The sequence below is a fragment of the Urocitellus parryii genome, chromosome 6, assembly GCF_045843805.1.
Source record: "Urocitellus parryii isolate mUroPar1 chromosome 6, mUroPar1.hap1, whole genome shotgun sequence".
Lineage (NCBI taxonomy): Eukaryota > Metazoa > Chordata > Mammalia > Rodentia > Sciuridae > Urocitellus > Urocitellus parryii.
The window spans coordinates 118,469,857-118,491,208 of record NC_135536.1 but is presented as its reverse complement, the minus strand read 5'-3'; the positions used below and the strand labels follow the sequence as shown (position 1 = coordinate 118,491,208).

Genomic DNA, 21,352 nt, shown 5'->3' with positions numbered 1-21,352 from the left:
ACTGGGCGGCCTCGAGGCGCCGGCACGTTCTGGAGGAGCTGGAGCGTCGCGGAGTAGCGGAACGCCGAGCAGGCCGGCGGCCTTCGGGAAATTTCCGCCGAGACCCTTCGCGCTCAGCTTTGAAAGTTGTCGATTGCATATTTCATTTTTTAATCCCGAACGGCTGTTAGCTCCTCGCCTGCACTCCCCTTCCCCCCGCCCAGAGAGGAGGGGTAGGGTGAGGAAAGAGAGAAGAAAATAAAAGAGGATTTCCTCCCAGAAGAGAGCGACAGTCGGAGAGATTTTTCTGAAGGGAGCAGAGGCGGCGCTGGCAGCCGCCGCGGGCGCCGGGCCCCGCCGGCCCCACCATGCGTGAGCCGGCTTCGAGCTGCTGAGTCTCCAGGACACGGAAGCGGAGGTCGAGCGTGCGGGGCTCTCCTGCTCCCGGACGGCTTCTGTCCGTGGGGCGGCGGCGGCGGCTGCGGCGGAATGGAGCCCGCGACCGCGCCCCGGCCCGACATGGCGCCGGAGCTGACCCCGGAGGAGGAGCAGGTAAGCCGGTCCGCGGCTGCGGCGGTGGGTGTGTCCGAGCCCCCTAGGCCTAGTCCGGCGGTGGCTTTCCGTGGCCGGGCTCTCCGCCTCCCAGGGCCCGCTGCGCCATGCTCCCGCGCGGGGCCTGCGAGCTGCCTCCCCTACAGACGACCGCGCCCGGGGCGGTCATTCCCAAATCCAGGGCGCATTGGACTCCCTGCGCCTGCTCCTGGCCTCTTATGTCTTTGAGGTTTCTTGGCCTTATATAGCCCCCACCCCATTCCGATGGTAATTGAAGTTCCCCAAACTGGGAGGCCCCTCCATCCCTGTGTTTGCAGAACACCTATCTGCCCCCGGCCTTCTACCCTCTTTAAATGTTTTGCTTCTTTTCCGTGAGGGTTTGGTTTTTCAAGGGCAGGAAAAGTCCATTTTGCGGGGTAGGGTTTCTACGGGCTTGACTCCCTTCCCCACAAGAGGAGTGTTCACACTGGGTACACAGATGCCCCAGATTTTCAGGTGAGCCCCTCAGGAGACTCCGACGGCCTTGGTATGCCTATTTGGACAGATTCTGAAAGACCCAGCCCTCTTCGCTCCCACAGTCCCTGGACTTGACCTCCCTATTCTGCTCTCCCAGCCTGGGCGCATCCTCTCACCCTCTCTTCCCTACCCCCAACTCAGCTGACTATCTCCATCTTTCCAAAGCTTACATTGAGCTCCATTGTCCCTTAAACCTTATGACCTTCACTTCCCAGAAGGAAGTGGTTTGCGGTGTCATTTGGGGGGCTTGGGTATGGGAAGAGCCCATTGGGCCATCCCCCCCTCCCCCGCCCTTCCATCTTTGGAGACTTGGACCACTCCTGAGGAAAATGGAAAATCAGCTAGCTGAGATTGGGGGAACCCCAAAAGGTTTCACCATCTCTTGGCGTTGCCCATGCCCAGTCTTAGCTGTGCTCATACATAACCATAGTCTGGTTCTATATTAAAAAAAAAAAAAAAAGTGAAAAAAGAAAAAGGTGAGCCTTGTTGGTAACCCATTTCATGCTCTCCAGCCTTTGTTCCCAAGGATCACATTTGCTAGCACAGTCTATAGTGTGAAGACAATTTGGTTTTACAAACTAATATTGGTTAATGGGCTTATTCATCGCCTGATTTAAAAAAAAAAAAAAAAAACTCCTTGATGTTTCTCCTTCTTCATGGAGATGACGTTTTTCATATTTGGCCTCAGACTAAGGTTTTGCCTTTTGATGTCTTAAGATACTATAAGTATTGGAAGAAAATAAATTTTGTTTTCTACAAGCAGTGGTAACCTTCTGGTAACTGCAATTGGGTGTTACTAAAATGCTAGTATGACCCTAGTGCAAGCAGGAGACCAAGTAGCCTATCCTTCGAGAATTGGGGAAATATTAAGAACTGGGGAAGTACTAATATATAATATGTTAGGTTGATTTTAAATGGGCAAATCTCTTTTCATCTCTATTTTCAGTCAGATTTGAAATTTCCAAAGACTAAAGATATCAGGCCTAGTATGGTGGCTCACACCTATAATCGCAGCTACTTGGGAGGCTGAGGCAGGAAGATCACAAGTTCTAGGCCAGCCTGGGCAATTTAGGAGACTGTCTCAAAATAAAAAGAAACAGAGATGTAGCTCAGTGGGAGAGCAGCCCAAGGTTCAATCCCCAGTACTATTAAAAAAAGAAAGACTGGGGATATAGCTTGGTTAGTAGAGTGCTTGCCTCCCATGCACAAGGCCCTGGGTTCGAGATCACCAGCACCATAAAAAAAAGAAAAAAAAGAAAGAAAGGAACGATGTCAGTATTTTATGAAAGTGGTATTAGATGGCAAATTAAAAAATTAAATCTGAGGAAAATAAATATTAAATTATCAAATGTAAATAAATATTAAATTATTGCTTTTTATTATTTACAGTGATTTTTCTTTTTTCTTCAAATGCCACATTTTCTACAGGTATTTCAAATAATTGAAACAGACATAAAGGCATTTTCTAATTATGATAATACCTGAAGTTCACATATTTTAGTTTAATATTGCATAAGAGTACTCTTTTTTAAAATTTCGTACTGTGAATTGAACCCATGGATGCTTCACCACGGAGCTATATCCCCAACCCTCTTTAATTTTTCCCTTTGAGGCAGGGTCTCACTAAATTGTTCAGGGCCTTGCTAAGTTGCTGAGAACTTCTGTTCTTCCTGCCTCAGCCTCCAAGTCACTAGATTATAGGCATGTGCCACTGTGCCTGGAAAGAATACTCTTCAGTATTAAAGTTTTATTAAAAAAATATTTAGGGGCAGGGGATGTGGCTCAAGTGGTAGCGTGCTTGCCTAGCATGCGTGAGGCACTGGGTTCGATTCTCAGCACCACATAAAAATAAAATAAAATAAAGATATTGTGTCCACCTAAACAAAACTGAAAAATAAATATTAAAAAAAATATTTAAACAGTAAGTGCATGTCAGCCTTATCAAAAGGATTGTCATCAGAAATCACACATTTCATTCCATAATGCTGCCCTATTGCTCAAACCAATTGTAGAACTCATTTGGGGTTGATTTCAAAGCTTGTGGCAGAATCTTTGCAATATTTTGGTGTTGGAAAAGTTTTGTACTTTTGAGAGTCCATTTTAAAATAGTAAAAAATTCTTTTTTTGCGGAGTGGGGGTTAGTTGGCCACTGAACCACATCCCCAACCCTATTTTGTATTTTATTTAGAGAGGGTCACACTGAATTGCTTAGCACCTCACTGTTGCCGAGGCTGGCTTGGAACTCGGATCCTCCTGTCTCAGCTTCCCAAGATGCTGAGATTACAGACATGTGTGAGGGCTGTAGAAGATCTTTTGGAACCCTATTTCATAAGCAAATAGGGAATTGCACTGGATTAACACATTTTCAGGCAAAAGGAAAAGTGCCCCTTTTAGGGTGTGCGAACTGCCTACAGTTGTTTCTGGAACAGTTCCCTCCTGAATGTTGTCTCTCTTTATATAGTTGTGCCAGTCAAAAGCCCAGACATCTTCTTGGACACTATTATGCCTCAGTCTTTCTATATAGTATTCCTCATTTCTCTGTTTCTTGAATTTTTTTTTTTTTAAGAGAGAGTGAGAGAGGTGAGAGAGAGATAGAGAGAGAGAATTTTTAATATTTATTTTTTTTAGTTCTCGGCGGACACAACATCTTTGTTGGTATGTGGTGCTGCTGAGGATCGAACCCGGGCCGCACGCATGCCAGGCGAGCGCGCTACTGCTTGAGCCACATCCCCAGCCCTGTTTCTTGAATTTATCAACTTCTGCCACCACTGCCACCACCCACCTATTCAAATTTCTGTTTCTATCCTGACAGGAATTTTGTTTCATACATGATCCATTTGTATTTCAGGAGCCAAAGTCATATTGCAAATCTGCTTGCATCCCCTTCAGCCTGCCTGTCCATAAAATAAGCATTTACAAAATCTGTTCATCATTTTATTTTATTTTTTAAAAATATTTGTTTCTTAGGTGTAGTTGGATACAATGCCTTTATTTTACTTATTTTTATGTGGTGCTGAGGATCGAACCCAGGGTCTCACATGTGCTAGGCAAGTGCTCTACCGCTGAGCCAGAACCCCAGCCCCTAGTCCTGTTTTGATGTTTTGATGTTTTTGTTTTTGGTGGTGCTGGGGATCAAACCAGAGCCTCATGCATGCTAGGCATACATTCTACCACTGAAACACCAGGAGCCCTCCTTATGGTTTTTCATTGCTCTTGGGATCCTGTGCAGCCTGCAACCTTGCTAATTCTCATACTTCATCTCTATTCCAGGCACTCTGGTTTATGGTTCTGCATTCTTGACATGTTTCCTCTTACTATGGGATCTTCCTTTTTTTTTTTTTTTCTGTATCAGGGATTGAACCCATGGGTGCTTAACCACTGAGACATATCCCCAGCCCTTTTTTACTTTTTATTTTGAGACAAGGTCTTGCTAAGTTGCTTAGGGTCTTGCTAAATTGCTGAGGTTGGCTTTGAACTTTGGATCCTCTTGGCGATCCTGTTGCCCCAGCCTCCCTGCCTCAGCCTCCCTGCTTCAGCTTCCCTGACTCAGCTGGGATTATAGGCCTGTGCCACCGTGTCTGGTGCTACAGGGTTTTTGTACAAGCTGCTTTCCTCTGTCTGGAAATACCTCTACTGTGAACTCCTTCCTTATCCCACTGCTCTCAGTTTTTATTTTCTTATAGAACCTTGATCTTTTTTTTATTGTTGTTGTTGTTACTGAAGGTTAAATCCAGGGGCGCTTTACTACTGAGCCACATCCTCAGCCCTTTTTATTTTAAGAAAGGGTGTTGCCAAGTTGTGGAGGCTGGCCTCGAATTTGCTATCCTCCTGCCTCAGCCTTCTGAGTCACTGGGATTATAGGCATGTGCTATGGCTCCTAGCTTTACCTTGATCCTGATCTTTTGAGTTAGATTAAGTCCCTGCTCCTAGCTCTCATTTACTTGTTCTTCAGATCATTTATCACAAATTTGCACTTAATGTGATTTCATGACTATACACACTAGGAGGATTGGTACTTTTTGATTTTTTTCAGCATCTTGGCACATTGCTTAAACATAATGACTGGCATTTACTGGACATTCTGGAAATACTTATGGAATGAATGAAGGGTAGTTCTGGTTTGTAAACAGGCAGCAGCATCTCCTTTTAGAATGCCTTATAAAAATAAGAACATTGCTCATTTTACTATTTATTTTGGTGGTACTGGGGATTGGACCCCCAGGGACTAATCCAGTACTAATCTAGTATATGCTAGACAAGTACTCTATCACTGAGCTACCTACTCATCCCTTTTGAATTTTTGACATAGGATTTTGTTAAGTTCTCCAGGCTGGCCTTGAATTTGTCATCCTTCTATCAGCCTCCTGAGACATTGTTTATATATATATATATATATATATATATATGTGTGTGTGTGTGTGTGTGTGTGTGTGTATAATATTTTGGGGGGGGCTACCAGGGATTGAACTCAGGGACACTCAACCCCTGAGACACATCCCCAGCTTCATTTTTTAAAAAAAATATTTTTATTTTTATTTATTTTTATGTGGTGCTGAGGATCAAACCCAGTGCCTTGCATGTGTGAGGTAAGCCCTCTATTGCTGAGCTATAGCCCCAGCCTGCCAACTTCATTTTGTATTTTATTTAGAGACAGGGTTTCACTCAGTTGCTTAGTGCCTCACCATTGCTGAGGCTGGCTTTGAACTCTTCGATCCTCCTGCCTCAGCCTCCCAAGATGTTGGGATTATAGGCCTGTGCCACCACACCCGGCTTAATATGTATTTTTTTCCCTACATTACTAGGGATTAAACCCAGGGGCAGTCTATCACTGAACTATACCCCCAGCCATTTTTTAATTTTGATTGCCAAGGCTGTCCTTAAATTTGTAATCCTTTTGCCTCAGCCTCCTGAGTCTCTGGGATTACTGGATTGAACCCAGGGCCTTTCACTCGCTAGATGAGTGCTCTACCGCTGAGCCACAACCCCAGCCCCTAATATACATTGCTTTTTGACATGTTTATATGTACAGGTAAAAGCCTTTCTTAATGGCCTGGCAGTTGGCAATGTGAAGGATAATTTTTGCATATCACTACTAATCTTCATTCTCAATGTTATTTTATTTTTTAATATACTAGAGATTGAATCTTGGGTCTCCTTCATGCTAGGCAAGCACTCTACCATTGAAGCATATCTGTAGCCCATAACTTAGGTTATGCTATTTATTTATTTTTTTGGTTCTGGGGCTCAAGCTCAGGATCTTGTGCATTGTAGACAAATGATCTACCACTGAGTTATACCTCCAGCTCCTTTCTAAGGAGACTATTCTTAGAGTTCATATTTATTTAGAATTTATAGCATTGTAACAATTAATAGGGAAATGAATATAGAGACTTAGTCCAGTGGTTACATAGTAAGTACTGAGTAAAGTTAGCTACTATTATATTATTTTTTGGTGGTACTGGGATTGAGCTATACTTCTAGGCTGCCTTCTCTCTCTCTCTCTCTCTCTCTATCTATCTGGCTATCGGTTTATCTACTTTTGAGACAGGGTCTCCCTAAGTTGCTCAGGCTGGCCTCACACTTGGAATCCTCTTGCCTCAGCCTACTGAATCATCACTGGGATTATAGGCATGCTGTGTAATTAACATTTTTATAATGCAGTTTTGACAAAGCAGTTTTAAAATCATGCTGTGGTTTTACTTTTATATATGTATGTATTTATTTTGTAGCATCAGGGATTGAATCCAGGGTCACTTTACCACTGAGTTATAGCCTCAGCCCCACCACCTTCTTCCTCTAAATTCCTAAGGCTGACCTTGAATTTGCCTTAGTCTCCCAAATCGCTGGGATTACAAGTATGCACTCCTGTGCCCTACTAAATTAATATCTTTGTAGTGTAGTTTTGAAAAGCAATTTTAATTCCATGTTGTCATTTTCATTTTGTTTGTGTATGTATGTATATATTTTATAGTACTGGGGATTGAACCCAGGGGTGTTCCACCATTGAGATATATCTCTAGCCATTTGATTTTTTTGAGGCAGAGTCTTCCTGATTTATGGATTTACACCACTGTACCTGGCTGTGGTTTTTATTTTTATAATATAATTTTTAAAGTTAACAATTTAACTGCTGTACAGTAGACTTCAGAGATTTTGGCACTTTTCCCAAGGGCCGGGTTTTGTCTTGTTTCTTGTGGCCAAGAACTTCCCTTTTCCCACAGTCTTACATGTCCCGTGCTAAATGTCATCTGTCCCCTGGAAGTAACCATATGTCAAAGACCAAATGATTCATGATGTTAAATTGAGGCCTTTGAAGGAGGGAAAGGAGCAAAGGGAAAGGCGAAAAATTTCTCATTTTCATTACTGCTAGTAATTAATGATATTGTAATTGGCATTAGGTAAAATCTCATTTGGATATGAGAATTACTCTTACAATTTCTGAGTGTAGGTCTTAGACTTAGTAATTTTGGGTAAAAGGGCTCTGAAGGTTTTCTTCCTGAAACCTGACCTTCTAGTACTTATGAAATGAAAAGTAAAATAGTCCCTCCTTGAGAAAGGAGCTGAACTATTTTTAGAGGTAAAAATTAAGACACAGTGTGGATTTGAATCTCATTTTCTGATTTGGATCATGTTGAGGTACTTCAACTTTTTCTAAATAGTGAACCTCATTTAATTAATGAATGAATTGTGGACTGGGGATTGAACCCAGTGGAGCTCTCCCTCTAAACTATATCTCTGGTCCTTTTTTATTTTTTGAGATAGGATCTTGCTCAATTGCCCAGGCTGGCCTTGAATTTGGGATCCTCCTGCCTCAGTCTCTTGAGTCCCTGGGATTATAGATGTGCACCGATGCACCTGATTTAAGCCCCATTTTAGAGCAGAGTGACTGGTCTGTTGCAGTGCCAACATTAGAAATATTAGCTCCTATCTTTGATTCACATACCTCCAGTGCAATTCCAGCCATTTTACCTTCAGCCCCTTTTGTTCTTTCCATCTTGCTTTGCTATCTCAGATGGTTGGGAGTACTTCCTTTCTCCAAATCAATTACTATAAGATTTTTCTCCTGTGTACACCACAGAAGAACTTCTTGGTTGCCTTCCCTGGCCACTAGAATAATCATCATTTTTTATTTCTGTTTCTCTGTAATAGGGGAAGGTATTTCTATAGCAAGTAGTTTAGGCTGTACTTCTCAGTGCTAGAGAATCTAGAATAAGCAATTTTTTTTTTTTGGTGGTACTGGGATTTGAACCTAGGAGTATACTATCACCCCAGTTCTTTTTAAAATTTTTTTTGTTTTGAGACAGGGTCTTCCTAAGTTGCCAAGGCTATCCTTGAGTTTAGAATCCTCCTGAGTCAGCTTCACAGGGTCTGGGATTATGGGCATGTGCCACCACACCTGGCAAGCACTTTCAGATTTGATTTTGAAGAAACCTCCTAACCTTATTGGTGGGCTAAGGGCATAGCTCAGTGGCATAGCTCTTGCCTAGCATAAATAAAGCTCTTCTATTCCCAGCACTGTAAAAAGGAAAAAAAAAAAAAAAGCATAATATTGGCGGGGGGGGGAGTGAGTATTGGGATTGAACCCAGCCACTAGATTTTTTTTTTTTTTTTTTTTTTGGTACTAGTGATTGAACTCAGAGGCACTCAACCACTGAATCATAGCCCCAGCCCTATTTCCTGTTTTGAATTTTATTTAGAGACAGGGTTTCCCTAAATTGCTTAGCGCCTCACCATTACTGAGGCTGGCTTTGAACTCATAATCCTCCTGCCTCAGTCTTCTGAGCCTCTGGGATTACAGGCATGCACCAAGGCACCTGACTAGATTTTTTTTTTTTTTTTTTGGTGGGGCGGGTACCAGGGCACTTGGCCACTGAGCCACATCCTAGCCCTATGTTGTATTTTATTTAGAGACAGGGTCTCACTAAGTTGCTTAGCGCCTTGCTTTTGCTGAGGCTGGCTTTGAACTCGCAATCCTCCTGTCTCAGCCTCCCCAGCCGCTGGGATTACAGGCCTGTGCCCAGCTTCTGTCTAGATTTTTTTTAATTAAAAGTTTTTATTGTTGCATTATGATTATTTGTTATAATAGGATTCTTTGTGACATAGTTGTATATGCACATAACTTATTTTGGTCATTTTTGTACCCTAGGCCTCTTCCCTTGGTCTTTACTGAGATTTAATGAGATCACTAATTTAATGAGATCACTCTCCCTTTTTTCTTTATCTTCCACATGAACATTAGAGTCTTATGTGGTGATGGGGCCAGGCTGAGAAGCTCTGTAACCCATGAAAAACATTATTTGTTTGGTATGAATTGTTATTTCCTAGGTCCAGATTATAAAATGATGAGACCAAAACAATAGAGGTGACTTTCTTTAGTTTCTGTCTCAGGGGGAAAGGTAGTTTCTGTAATGTATACCAGTTTTCTTTGAAATATCAAGCCCATTCAAAACATAAACATAACAGTTTTTTTTTTTTTTTTTTTAACGGGGGCTGTGTACCTGGAATTGAATTCAGGGGCACTGGACCACTGAGCCACATCTCTAGCACTATTTTTGTATTTTATTTAGAGATAGGGTCTCACTGAGTTGCTGAGAGCCTTGCTTTTGCTGAGGCTGGCTTTGAACTCCCAATTTTCCTGCCTCCACCTCCAGAGCCTCTGGGGTTACAGTCATGCACCACCACGCCCAGCTAGACATTACAGTTTTTTTTTCAGGTTTAGGTAGTGCATATGAAACTAGGATTATAGGGGCTGTATGTGTATCTCATTATTACAATCTTTTGTGTGCTTAGTTAGCATGAATTCTTTTTTTTAAATATTTTTTTATTTGTCAATGGACCTTTATTTTATTTATTTATATGTGGTGCTGAGAATCGAACCTAGTGCCTCACACATGGTAGGCAAGCACTCTACCACTGAGCCACCACCCCAGCCCCAATTAGCATGAATTCTTAAATTTGATCTGTAAAACAACAACAAAAAGGTATAAGATTATGGAATTACTCTGAAACAAGAATTTATCCCCAGAATTGATAGGTATGTTCTAGGCAAAGTGTTCTACCACTGGGCTACATTTCCTTTTTTTTTTTTTAGGGTACTGGGGATTGAACTCAGAGAAGTGACCACTGAACCACACCCTCAGCCCTGTTTTGTATTATATTTAGAGACAGGGTCTCACTGAGTTGCTTAGTGCCTTGCTTTTTTGGCTTTGAACTTTCTTTCTTTTTTTTTTTTTTTTAATATTTATTTTTTAGTTTTCAGCGGACACAACATCTTTGTTTGTATGTGGTGCTGAGGATCGAACCCGGGCTGCACACATGCCAGGCGAGCGCGCTACCGCTTGAGCCACATCCCCAGCCCGAACTTTCTTTTTTTTAATATTTATTTTTTAGTTGTAGTTGGACACAATACTTTTATTCCACTTATTTATTTTTAATGTGGTGCTGAGGATCGAACCCAGGGTCTTGCACGTGCGAGACGAGCGTTCTACTGCTGAGCCACAACCCCAGCCCTGGCTTTGAACTTTCTATCCTCCTGTCTCAGCCTCCTGAGCAGCTGAGATTACAGGTGTGTGCCACTGGGCCTGGCTGAGCTACATTTCTAACTTGATGGGCAGGTTCTAAAGAGATTCCTCTATGACTTTAGGACTGATGTGTCTGTTAATTACTGGTTCCTTGCTTAAACACCTAGCTAATCTATTTTTTTCCCTTCTCCTTCCTGTATTTGGGGATTGAACCCAGTGGTGCTATACCACTGATCTCTTTGTTTTTTGAGATAGGGTCTTGCTGAATTGTCCAGGATGGCCTCAAACTTGATATCTTCCTACCTCAGCCTTTTCAGTAGCTGGGATTACAGGTGTCTGTGCGTCATGGCACCTGGGCCTGCATTTGTTTTGATACATATCATTATTATAAAAAATATATAGAGAGAGCCAGAGTTGTGGCTTAGAGGTAGAGTGCTTGCCTAGCATGCTTGAGGCACTGGATTCAATCCTTGGCACCACATAAAAATAAACAAAATAAATATATTGTGCCTATCTACAACTGAAAAAAATATTTAAAAAATATATAATTATTCATGATATGATATGAATTAATAGTAAACATCATTATTAAAATCTTTTAAAAAAGGATCAAGATTCTCTACGATGATCATGTTTCTTTCAGAATTGATTAAAAACTGCATTTTGTGGAGCTGAAGTTGTAGCTCAGTGGTAGAGCACTTGCCTAGCATGTGTGAGGCACTGGGTTCGATTCTGAGCATCTCATATAAATGAATAAGATAAAGGCCCATCAACAACTAAAGAAAATCAGACAAACAAAAAACCAAAACCCCTGCATTTTGTAAAAAGTGCTGTATGCTCTAATACACATTTAGGATTATAGTATTAAGTGCCGGGATCCTTGTATTTAAGGTCCGTGAAAACCTGGCTTATTTTTTGTACTGGAGATTGAACCCAGGGGTGCTGTGCCACTGAGCTACATCTGTAGGCTCCCCCCTCCCCGCCTCCCTGTTTAAAATATATTTTACTTGTAGATTAAACAGTATCTTTATTTATTTTTATGTGGTGCTAAGGATTGAACCCAGTGCCTGGCAAGTGCTCTACCACTGAGCCACAACCCCAACATCCTCTGCCTTTCTTTTTTTTTTTTTTTTTTTTAATTTTTTTTAGCTGTGGATGGACATAATATCTTTATTTATTTATTTATTTTTATGTGGTGCTGAGGGTGGAACCCAGTGGTTTGAGGCAGGCGCTCTACCATTGAGCTCCAGCCCCACCCCCATCCCCACCCTTTAAAAAAAAAATTATTTATTTGGAGACAGTGTCTCACTAAGTTGTCAAAGGTCTTGATAAGTTACTGAGACTGACCTCGAACTTTTTTTTTTCCTTTGTATTATTTTTTTATTGATTAAAATAAATGACAGCAGAATGCATCATAATTCTTATTACATGTATACAGCACAATTTTTCATATCTCTGGTTGTATATAAAGTATGTTGACACCAGTTCATGTCTTCACACACGTACTTTGGATGATGATGTCCATCACATTCCACCATCTTTGTTAATCCCTTGCCCTCCCACCCCTCCGTCCTATCTAGAATTCATCTATTCCTCCCATGCTCCCCATCCCTACCCCACTATGAGTCAGCCTCTTTATATCAGAGAAAACATTCAGCAGTTTTTTTTGTTCTTTGTTTTGGATTGGCTAACTTAGCATTATCTTCTCCAACACCATCCATTTACCTGCAAATGCCATGGTTTTATTCTCTTATTGCTGAGTAAAATTCCATTGTGTATATGTGCCACATTTTTTTTTTTTTTATCCATTCATCCTCCCACTGAAGGGCATCTAGGTTGGCTCCACAGTTTAGCTATTGTGAATTGTGCTGCTATAAACATTGATGTGGCTGTGTCCCTGTAGTATCTGTTTTTAAGTCTTTGGGGTATAAACCAAGGAGAGGGATAGCTGGGTCAAATGGTGGTTCCATTCCCAGTTTTGACCTCGAACTTGTGAACCTCCTGCCTCAGTCTCCTGAGTTGCTTGGGATTGTAGGTGTACACCACTTGGTCCTGCAAACCTGGCACTCTTTTTTTTTTAACAACAATTTACAAGTGAAACCTAGGCCTTTTGGTGTGTGATGGTGATGAGTCTTGAAGAGATGTCAGGAATCTCCAGCTACCACTATAGCTCTAGGCATTTAATGTTTGAATCTGTTTTTTTCTTCTTAAGGAGCTTTTGTTGTTAGGCCTGCTTAAAATAAAATACTCATAGTTACAAAATTTTCAGTAAAAAATAGTGAAAATAGTATTCTTGCTCTTTATTCTACAAGAAACTTCTTTTTTTTTTTTTCAAATAAGGAAGAAAAATAATCTAGACTTTGTAGCATTGAAATGAAAGATTTCAAGATAGCCTGGGAATTCTAACAGTCACTGGGCTCATCGGTATAGTCCTTGCCTAGCACATGGAAGGCTGTGGGAATTCAAACAGTTACCATGTATGAATAATATTCATAGAAAATAATAATGAGACTTGTCTGTAGCTCATTTTAAGCTGCTAATACTTTTTGCATCATCCAATGATTCATTAATTTCTTTATTTTTAGAGATAGGTTAGGGTACAGATTATTTAAGCACATTGGTGTTGGTGGTGGTCCACTTCAGTTTCTTTTGCTACTGCTGCTTCTCAGAGAAAACATTTATTTATTCGTTCACTTATTTATTTATGTCATTTTGGGGATTAAACCCAGGGCCTTGTGTATGCTAAGGAAGTGTTCTGCACTAAACCAAGACTCCCAGACCCAGATGAAACTTGAAAAGGTCATCTGATGATCTAAATATGTCCCAGAGTACAAAAAATGGTAGTTTGTATCACCTTCTATATCTTATTAAAACAGCCTTTGTTGGGGGGAAAAATTCTTATCCTATTATTTATCTCAGTGGTTCCCAACTAGAGACACCTTCCGTTGTCTTCCCCTGGGGAAGGGTTGGTAGAGGTGGGACGATACTTGTATCTTGCTGGTAGAAGTAAGGAATGCTGTTAAATTTCCTCTAAGGTACATGATAGTACCTGACAACAAAGAATTCTGGCTTAAAATATCAGTAGTACCGGGCTGGGAATGTGGCTCAGGCTGTGGTGCGCTCGCCTGGCACGAGTGCGGCCCAGGTTCGATCCTAAGCACCACATACAGACAAGGATGTTGTGTCCGCCGAAAACTAAAAAATAAATATTAAAAAAAAAATTCTCTCTCTTTCTCTCTCACTCTTTCTTAAAAAAAAAAATAAATAAATTAAAAAAAATTTAAAAAAATATCAGTAGTATCAAGGTTGAGAAACCATGGTTTATCTCTGAAGAATTCTGTAGTTAGGAGCAGTTTAAAAAATTCCTACTTTTAACTGGGTATGGTGGCACATGCCTGTAATCCCAGTGATTCAGGAGGCTGAAACGGGAGGATTGCAAGTTCAAGGCCAGCCTCAGCACTTTAATGAGATCCTATCTCAAAAAAGGAAAAAAGCACTGGGGATGTAGCTCAGTAGTAAAGTTCCTACTTTTAAGTTAAAGATGGTTCTTTGCTTAACATATTTGTATATTCAAATATTTATCCCCAGGGCTGGGGGTGAAGCTTAGTGGTAGAATGCTTGCTAAACTCTGGAGCACCAGAACCACAAAACAAAACAAAATAAAAACAGCTGGGTGCAATGGTAAAGGCCTGTCATCCCAGCTACGTGGGGAGCTGAGGCAGGAGGATCTAAGTTCACAGCCAACTGGGGCAAATTAGTGAAACCCTGTCTTATTTTTTACTTCTTTTTTTTACTATGCTTTTCATTATTATTATTTTTTATTTGTTTTAATTAGTTACAATGATCTTGACATATCATACATACATTTGAATCATTTTTTCTGAGTGTACAGGTTGCAGAATCACATTGGTTATGCAGTTACATATGTACCACACAGCATGAAACCCTGTCTTAAAATAAAAAAAAAAAAAGGGCTGGAACATAGCTCAGTGGTAGAACACTTGCCTAGCATGTGTGAGGCCTTGGTGTTTTGTACCTAGTACTTGAAAAAAAAAATGTCCCTAAATACTGGTTTCAGGTATTCACATCACATACTGAAAAGAGTGCTTAACCCCTAAGCAACATCCCCAGCGCTTCTTTTTTTAAATTTTAAAACAGGGTCATGCTAAGTTGTCTAGGGCCTTGCTAAATTGCTGAGGCTGGCTTTGAACTTGCAATCCTCTTGCCTCAACTTTCTGAGTTGCTGAGATTATAGGTGTGTGCTGTGGTGACTGACTGTTCCTTTTTGTGGTACTGGGGATTGAACCTATGCTGTACCACTTAACCACACCCCAAGTCTTTTTTATTTATTACTTTTTTTTTTTTAAGAGAGAGTGAGAGAGGAGAGAGAGAGAGAGAGAGAGAGAGAGAGAGAGAAAGAGAGAGAGAGAGAGAGAGAGAGAGGAGAGAGAGAGAATTTTTAATATTTATTTTTTAGTTCTCGGCGGACACAACATCTTTGTTGGTATGTGGTGCTGAGGATCGAACCCGGGCCGCACGCATGCCAGGTGAGCGCGCTACCGCTTGAGCCACATCCCCAGCCCTATTTATTACTTTTTAATTTTTATATTGAGACAGGTCCTTGCTGTGTTGACCAGTTTGGTCTCAAACTTGGAATCCTCCTGACTCAGCCTCCTGAGTTGCTAGAATTACAGGCGTGTGCCATGAAGCCTGACATTACGTTTCACATTGATATTTGACTGTGCCTTGCAGGATATAAGACTTGCTCTTTGTTGTTGTTGTTTGTTTGTTTGTTTGGTACCAGGGATTGAACCCAGGGGCGATTTACCACTGAACTATCTCACTAAGTTTACTTACCCATGCTGCCTTGAACTTATGATTCTTCTGTCACAGCCTCCTGAGTCGTTGTGATCACGTCACAATGAGCAAGGCCTACCCTTTTTTGCCTTTATAAAAAACAGTTGTGGGCGGTGGCTCATGCTTGTAAGCCCAGTGGTTTGTGAGGGTGAGGCAGGAGGATCACAAGTTCAAAGCTAGCCTCAACAGTTTAGTGAGGCTGTAAGCAACTTAGCAAGACCCTGTCTCAAAATAAAAAAAATAAAAAGGGCTAGGAATGTGGCCTCCAATCCCCTGGTACAAAAACAAAACAAAAAAACCTAAACTGGTTCGACTGGTGGGGTAATTCAGTGCTAGAGAGAAGAGTATGTTTTTAGCATTCTTGAGGTGGGTGGGTTTGATCCCCAGTACCATAGAAACAAAAAATAACCACTCTAAAAACTACCAGTCTTTAGGGCTGGGGTTGTGGCTCAGTGGTAGAACTCTTGCATGGCATGTGTGACGCCCTGGGTTTGATTCTCAGCACCGCATAAAAATAAATAAATAAAATAAAGATATTGTGTTCAACTACTAACAAAAACAAAACAAAAAAAACCTACCAGTCTTTAGTATTCTATATTTCTATAAGTAGATTCTTTCAAATATTATGGTTTAGCATAATAGAAAATGTATATGGTATACTTATCTATTAGTATCTGGTATGAGATTTCTGCTTCTTAAATTGTTTTTACTGCTTCTTCATTTTACTTATGCTTTTGATTTTATTTAATCTAGAAGATTTTCAATTCTTGTCAAGTCTAAGGAGTTGAGTAAGCAAATTTTTCCCCCCAATTTTTTTTTCTGCTTGTTTTTACTTTCTTTAATTTCCAAAATATTTTCTTACAATCATAAAGAAAGGGATCCTAGCTAGATGCAGTGGCACATTCCTGTAATCCCAGCAGATCAGGAGTCTGAGATAGGAGGCTGAGGCAGGAGGATTGTGAGTTCAAAGACAGTCTCAGCAAAAGCAAGGCCCTAAGGAACTCAGTGAGACTCTCTCTCTAAATAAAATACAAAATAGGGCTGGGGATGTGACTTAGTGGTTGAGTGCTCCTGAGTTCAATTCCTGGTACCAAAAAAAGGGATCCTGAGAGACCTAAAACCTTGAATCTAATAAAAGTTTTATTTGGAAATGTCCATTGCCTCACTGAGACTAGCTCTTCTATGTCTTGAAAGTCCCTAAAAATGAAGAGAAAATGGTATTACTGGCTAGGTTGGAGACTTAAAAGTGATATAGTTGGCAAAATTAAAATGTATAGGATTAGCTGAGCAATGTGGTACATGCCTGTAATTCCAGTGGCTGAGGAGGCTGAGTCAGGTGGATTTTAAGTTCAAGGCCAGCCTGGGCAATTTACCAACCCCATGTCTCAAAATAAAAAGTGTTGTGGGGATATGTGGCTCAGTGACTGAGCTCCCATAGACTTCCTAGTACTGCCATTAAAAGGAAAAAAAAATCACAGGATTTTCCAGTGTACTTTTGTTTTCAAAAATTAAAACTTTCTAGCTAGATGTGGTGGTGCATGCCTGTAATCCCAGTGATTTGGGAGACTGAAACAGAATTGCAAGTTCAAGGCCAGCCTCAGCAATTTAGCAAGGTCCTAAAGCAACTTAGTGAGACCCTGTCTCAAAATAAAAAACAAAAAGGGCTGGGTATATGTAGCTCTTTGGTAAAGCCCCCCCCCCCCCTTAAATCTCTAGTACTTAAAAAAAAAAGTTTGAAAACTAGTGATTAAGAAAATACCTAGGGTGCTATTGTTGGCCAAAGAATCATCCAGAAGTGAGTTTAGACATTTAGAACCACTTTAGCCAAGGAAGTTCTGTATTTACAAATTGGTTCTGGAACTTGGTATAAAGCTAGTCTGATCTGGATAAAAAGCTCCAGGAAACATTTTGTTCTAGACTAGAGTGTTCAGTCCCTGGGAAAGAAACAGTAAACAGTAAGGTAAAGTTTTCAAAGACTATCATTTGTCATTTCTCTCATCTATCCAGAGAAAGAGTAGAGTCTTTGTCCACTTGAGAAATAGAAATGGAACCAGGATGTCTACATGGTTGAAAAGAAGACATTGAAACACCTGATTTTCACTGCAGATGGTGTTCTCTGGAGATGTGCTTTGCTTCCAAGGGTATAGAATTAGACACCAGCTGTTATATTCAGGCATGAAGACCTGCCAACTTGGACATGGCTTTCCATAGGAAAGCTCATGTTACTCTAGTGTCAGTTGTCTTGAGAATCTGGTCCTAGGAGTTATGGGATTTTACTACTGAGTCCTGCTAAGGAACCGAGCCCAGTTCTAATTGGAATTGAAAATGGAGGACTGCAGTGAGAACATTCAGATTGTTGGCAGCTTTTTCAAGCTTCATTCTATGTAGGTTTGAAAATGGCCTTTTAGTTGATCACTTGGTATAACAGCATGAGCATTGTAGGTTTGTTCCTGAGTCTATCTGTAAGCTTCCTTGGATTTGGAAGTATTGATTGATTTTAAAATGGCTGAGATCTAAGATTAGCTTCTGAGATGACTTGCTTTGCCTAATTGCAATCTTCTGGCCAGCTGTGTCCCTTTGAGGGCATAATAGAGCTGTGGTGCAAGGAGATGTTCAGGAATAGTTCTACTTTCTTGAGTAGGAGACTCAGAATAGGCATCAGTTACCTAGAGCAGAGGGTTGGGGCTTAATCTCAGGAAGAAATCATGGGGCCAATTAGATTTAATGTAGATTAACAACAAGTCTTATTTGCAGGCCACAAATAGATTAGCAGCAAGTTTGATGTACCACCTCCTAGAATGTTGAACTGAATGTCATCAAGTCACTTCTGTTAGAGCCATTTGAGACTTAGGGTTTGCAAATTGAATGAGAGAGAGAGAGAGAGAGAGAGAGAGAGAGAGAGAGAGAGAGAGAGAGAGAGAATCATGTTAGAGAGGATATATGAGAGTGAATGTCTTACTGGAGAATCAAGATGGAAGCAATCATCAAGTAGCTTCAGTTGTGTGGAGTAGAGGGATTGTAGAACCAGGAAGAAGGGGCTAATTACTCTTTTCAGAATTCTTACCATTCTGGTTTTATACTGGGCTGATTGTAATTTGCCAGTGACTTTCTTAGAAGTTTAGCACTCAGAACTGGGGATGTATCTCAGTGGTAAAGCATTTGCATAGCATGGGTAAGGCCCTTTATTTGATCTGCAGCATCAAAAATCAAATAAATAACAATTGATTTTTTTAACTTATCCTTCTTAAATTTCATTTTATTAGATGTAATGTTCACCAAAATTATTGAGCCTTATGTTCCAAGACCTTTACAAATAGTATATTTTCTTCCCTGCCACATTGTGGGGTGTTCCTCTCATTTTGTAGATGTGGATGTTAAGACTCAAGTTAATTTGCTTAGCTTCTAAACAGTAAGTAATAGAACCTAATATTCAAACCTTTGTCTGTCTGACTCCAAACTTGTTTTGAAGATTGGGAGTGTAGCACTTGCCTCTTATCTGAGAGGCCCTGGGATCAGTCCCTAGCACCACCAAAACACAATAAAACACCATGTTGCTTTTGTATATCATTCTATTACTCATTGTCCCATTGCTCCATCTAGTTTGGATCTTTTGGAACTTGCTAAGTTGCGGAGGCTGACTTTGAGCTTGTGATCCTCCTGCCTTAGCATCCCAAGTTGCTAGGATTATAGGCATGCCACAGCACCCCGAGTTTATGGAACCGATTCTAATTCTAATCTCAAAATTCACCCCTTATAACTGAAGAAGGTATTGCAACTCTGATAGATCTCCTTGTTTTGAACACCAGACTTGCCATCCCTGGCAATGGGACTGCGACACAGATGGATGCAGCGTAAATCAATGGAGAGATCATGGGGTCTATAGTCAGAACTGGTTTTGAACTCTAGTTGTATGATCATAAACAGTGAGACTCTGCAAGGCCTTTTTTAGTTGTAGATGGACACAATATCTTTATTTTTATGTGGCACTGAGGATTGAACCCAGTATCTCACACATGCAAGGCAGGTACTCTACCATTGAGCTACAGCCTCAGCCCTCTGCAAGGTCTTTAGCTTCTCTGGGCTTCCATTTTCTCATACTTAAAATGTCTTAGTTATCTCTAAATATGTCTGTTGGAAGGGTTGAATAAAATATGGATATAAAGTACTTGACTCATAGCTCAGCACTCTGTATAGGCACTCAATAAATTTTCTCTCCTTTTAGGGTATTCCTTTAACACTCCTTTCCCCACCTAGTTACTATTGATTTTTTTTTTTTAAGGTTGTGTTTGGGTGGTTGGGTTTGTGATTATTTATTGTTTCCAGCAGGGCCATTTTATGTCCCACTGTGGCAGCACATGTGCCCATAGAAAGTAGTGGTTAAGAACTATACCTCAGCTGTGTGCCAGGGTTCAATCCCCAGTGCTGCAAAAAAGAAAGTAAGAAAAGAAAAAAAAAAAAAAAAAGCGATACTACAGAATTCTCTGATTATGGGCGAATTGCTTAACCTCTTTCTGCTTCAGTTTCATCTTCAGTAAAATCTGGATAAAACAGTACCTACCATGAAGGGTTGTCATATGAGTTAAATGTTACTCTAAGTAAAGTCCTTAGAATAGTGCCTGGCAGATAGTGCTATTTTAATCCTTGCTACTACAGGTTGAACTTCTCTAATCTGAAATTCCAAAATCTGAGATGCTCAGACTAGGGATGTTCAGTTGGTATAATCTATACAGGTATTCCAAAAAATCAAAAAAAAACTCTGAAATCTGAAACCATTCTTGTTTCAGGTAAGGTTTATTCAACCTGTGTTAATATCTATAAAATACGATACTAGTTTATAAGGTTATTATGTGAATTAAATGAGATAAATATGTCAACTGCTTCACAGTTTACCTAGAAAAAAATTTTTTTTTTTTTAAAGAGAGAGTGAGAGAGGGGTGAGAGAGGGAGAGAGAGAGAGAGAGAGAATTTTTAATATTTATTTTTTTAGTTCTCGGCGGACACAACATCTTTGTTGGTATGTGGTGCTGAGGATCGAACCCGGGCCGCACGCATGCCAGGCGAGCGCTTTTAGAGGGCTGGGGATGTGGCTCAAGCGGTATCGCGCTCGCCTGGCATGCGTGCGGCCCGGGTTCGATCCTCAGCACCACATACCAACAAAGATGTTGTGTCCGCCGAGAACTAAAAAAATAAATATTAAAAATTCTCTCTCTCTCTCTCTTTCTCTCCTCTCTCTTTAAAAAAAAAAACCAAAAACTTTTAGATTAACAGAAATTTTACTGCCTACAAAGATAGGGAGCACTTTTTTAAAAACTGATTTACTGAAATAAATCTGTTTTATATATCAATGCTATTCAAACTTTATCATCTATAAGAATTACATGTGGCCCTCAAAATAGTAGTGCATACCTATAATCCTAGCCATTTGGCATTATAGGCAGGATGATGCAAATTCAAAGTCAGCCTGAGAAATTTAGTGAAACTGCAAAAGTCCTGGGTAAGTAGTTCTGTGGTAGGACATTCCCAGGGTCAGTCCCCAGTATTTATCAACTGTGAATCTTGTTAAAACGCAGATTCTATCTCAGCAGGTTTGCATAGTGAAGTCTAAGATTCTGTGTGTTTCTCATCAACTCCTGGGTGGTGTCAGTGTTGCTAGGCTGAAGACTTTGAGTATTACTGCTGTGTATTATAGCTCTTTATTTCTCAGTATAGTTTTCTTTTTCTTTCCTTTGTTTGGTGCTGGAGATTGAACACAGGGGTGCTGTACCAGTCAACTATATCCCTAGCCCTTTTTTATTTTGAGACAGGGTCTCATTAAGTTGCTTAGGTTGGCCTCTAACTTTTGAATCTCCTGCCTCAGCCTCCTGAGTTACTGGAGTTAAAGTGTGTGCCAGTCACACATGCCCATCTTATTTTTCAGTGTTAGTCGT

The 21,352-nt window shown here is 40.6% G+C and overlaps 1 protein-coding gene across 1 annotated transcript in view; it reads left to right on the top strand.

Moving 5' to 3' along the window:
- The first annotated feature begins 242 nt into the window (after positions 1 to 242).
- The window catches only part of Ptpn9 (protein tyrosine phosphatase non-receptor type 9), an 86,214-nt gene continuing 65,104 nt past the window's right edge, over positions 243 to 21,352 (top strand). Inside the window, exon 1 of the mRNA XM_026387810.2 lies at positions 243 to 531. Coding sequence (XP_026243595.1) covers positions 469 to 531 — 63 coding nt within the window. The 5' untranslated portion in view covers positions 243 to 468. The remainder of the gene's footprint in view (positions 532 to 21,352) is intronic.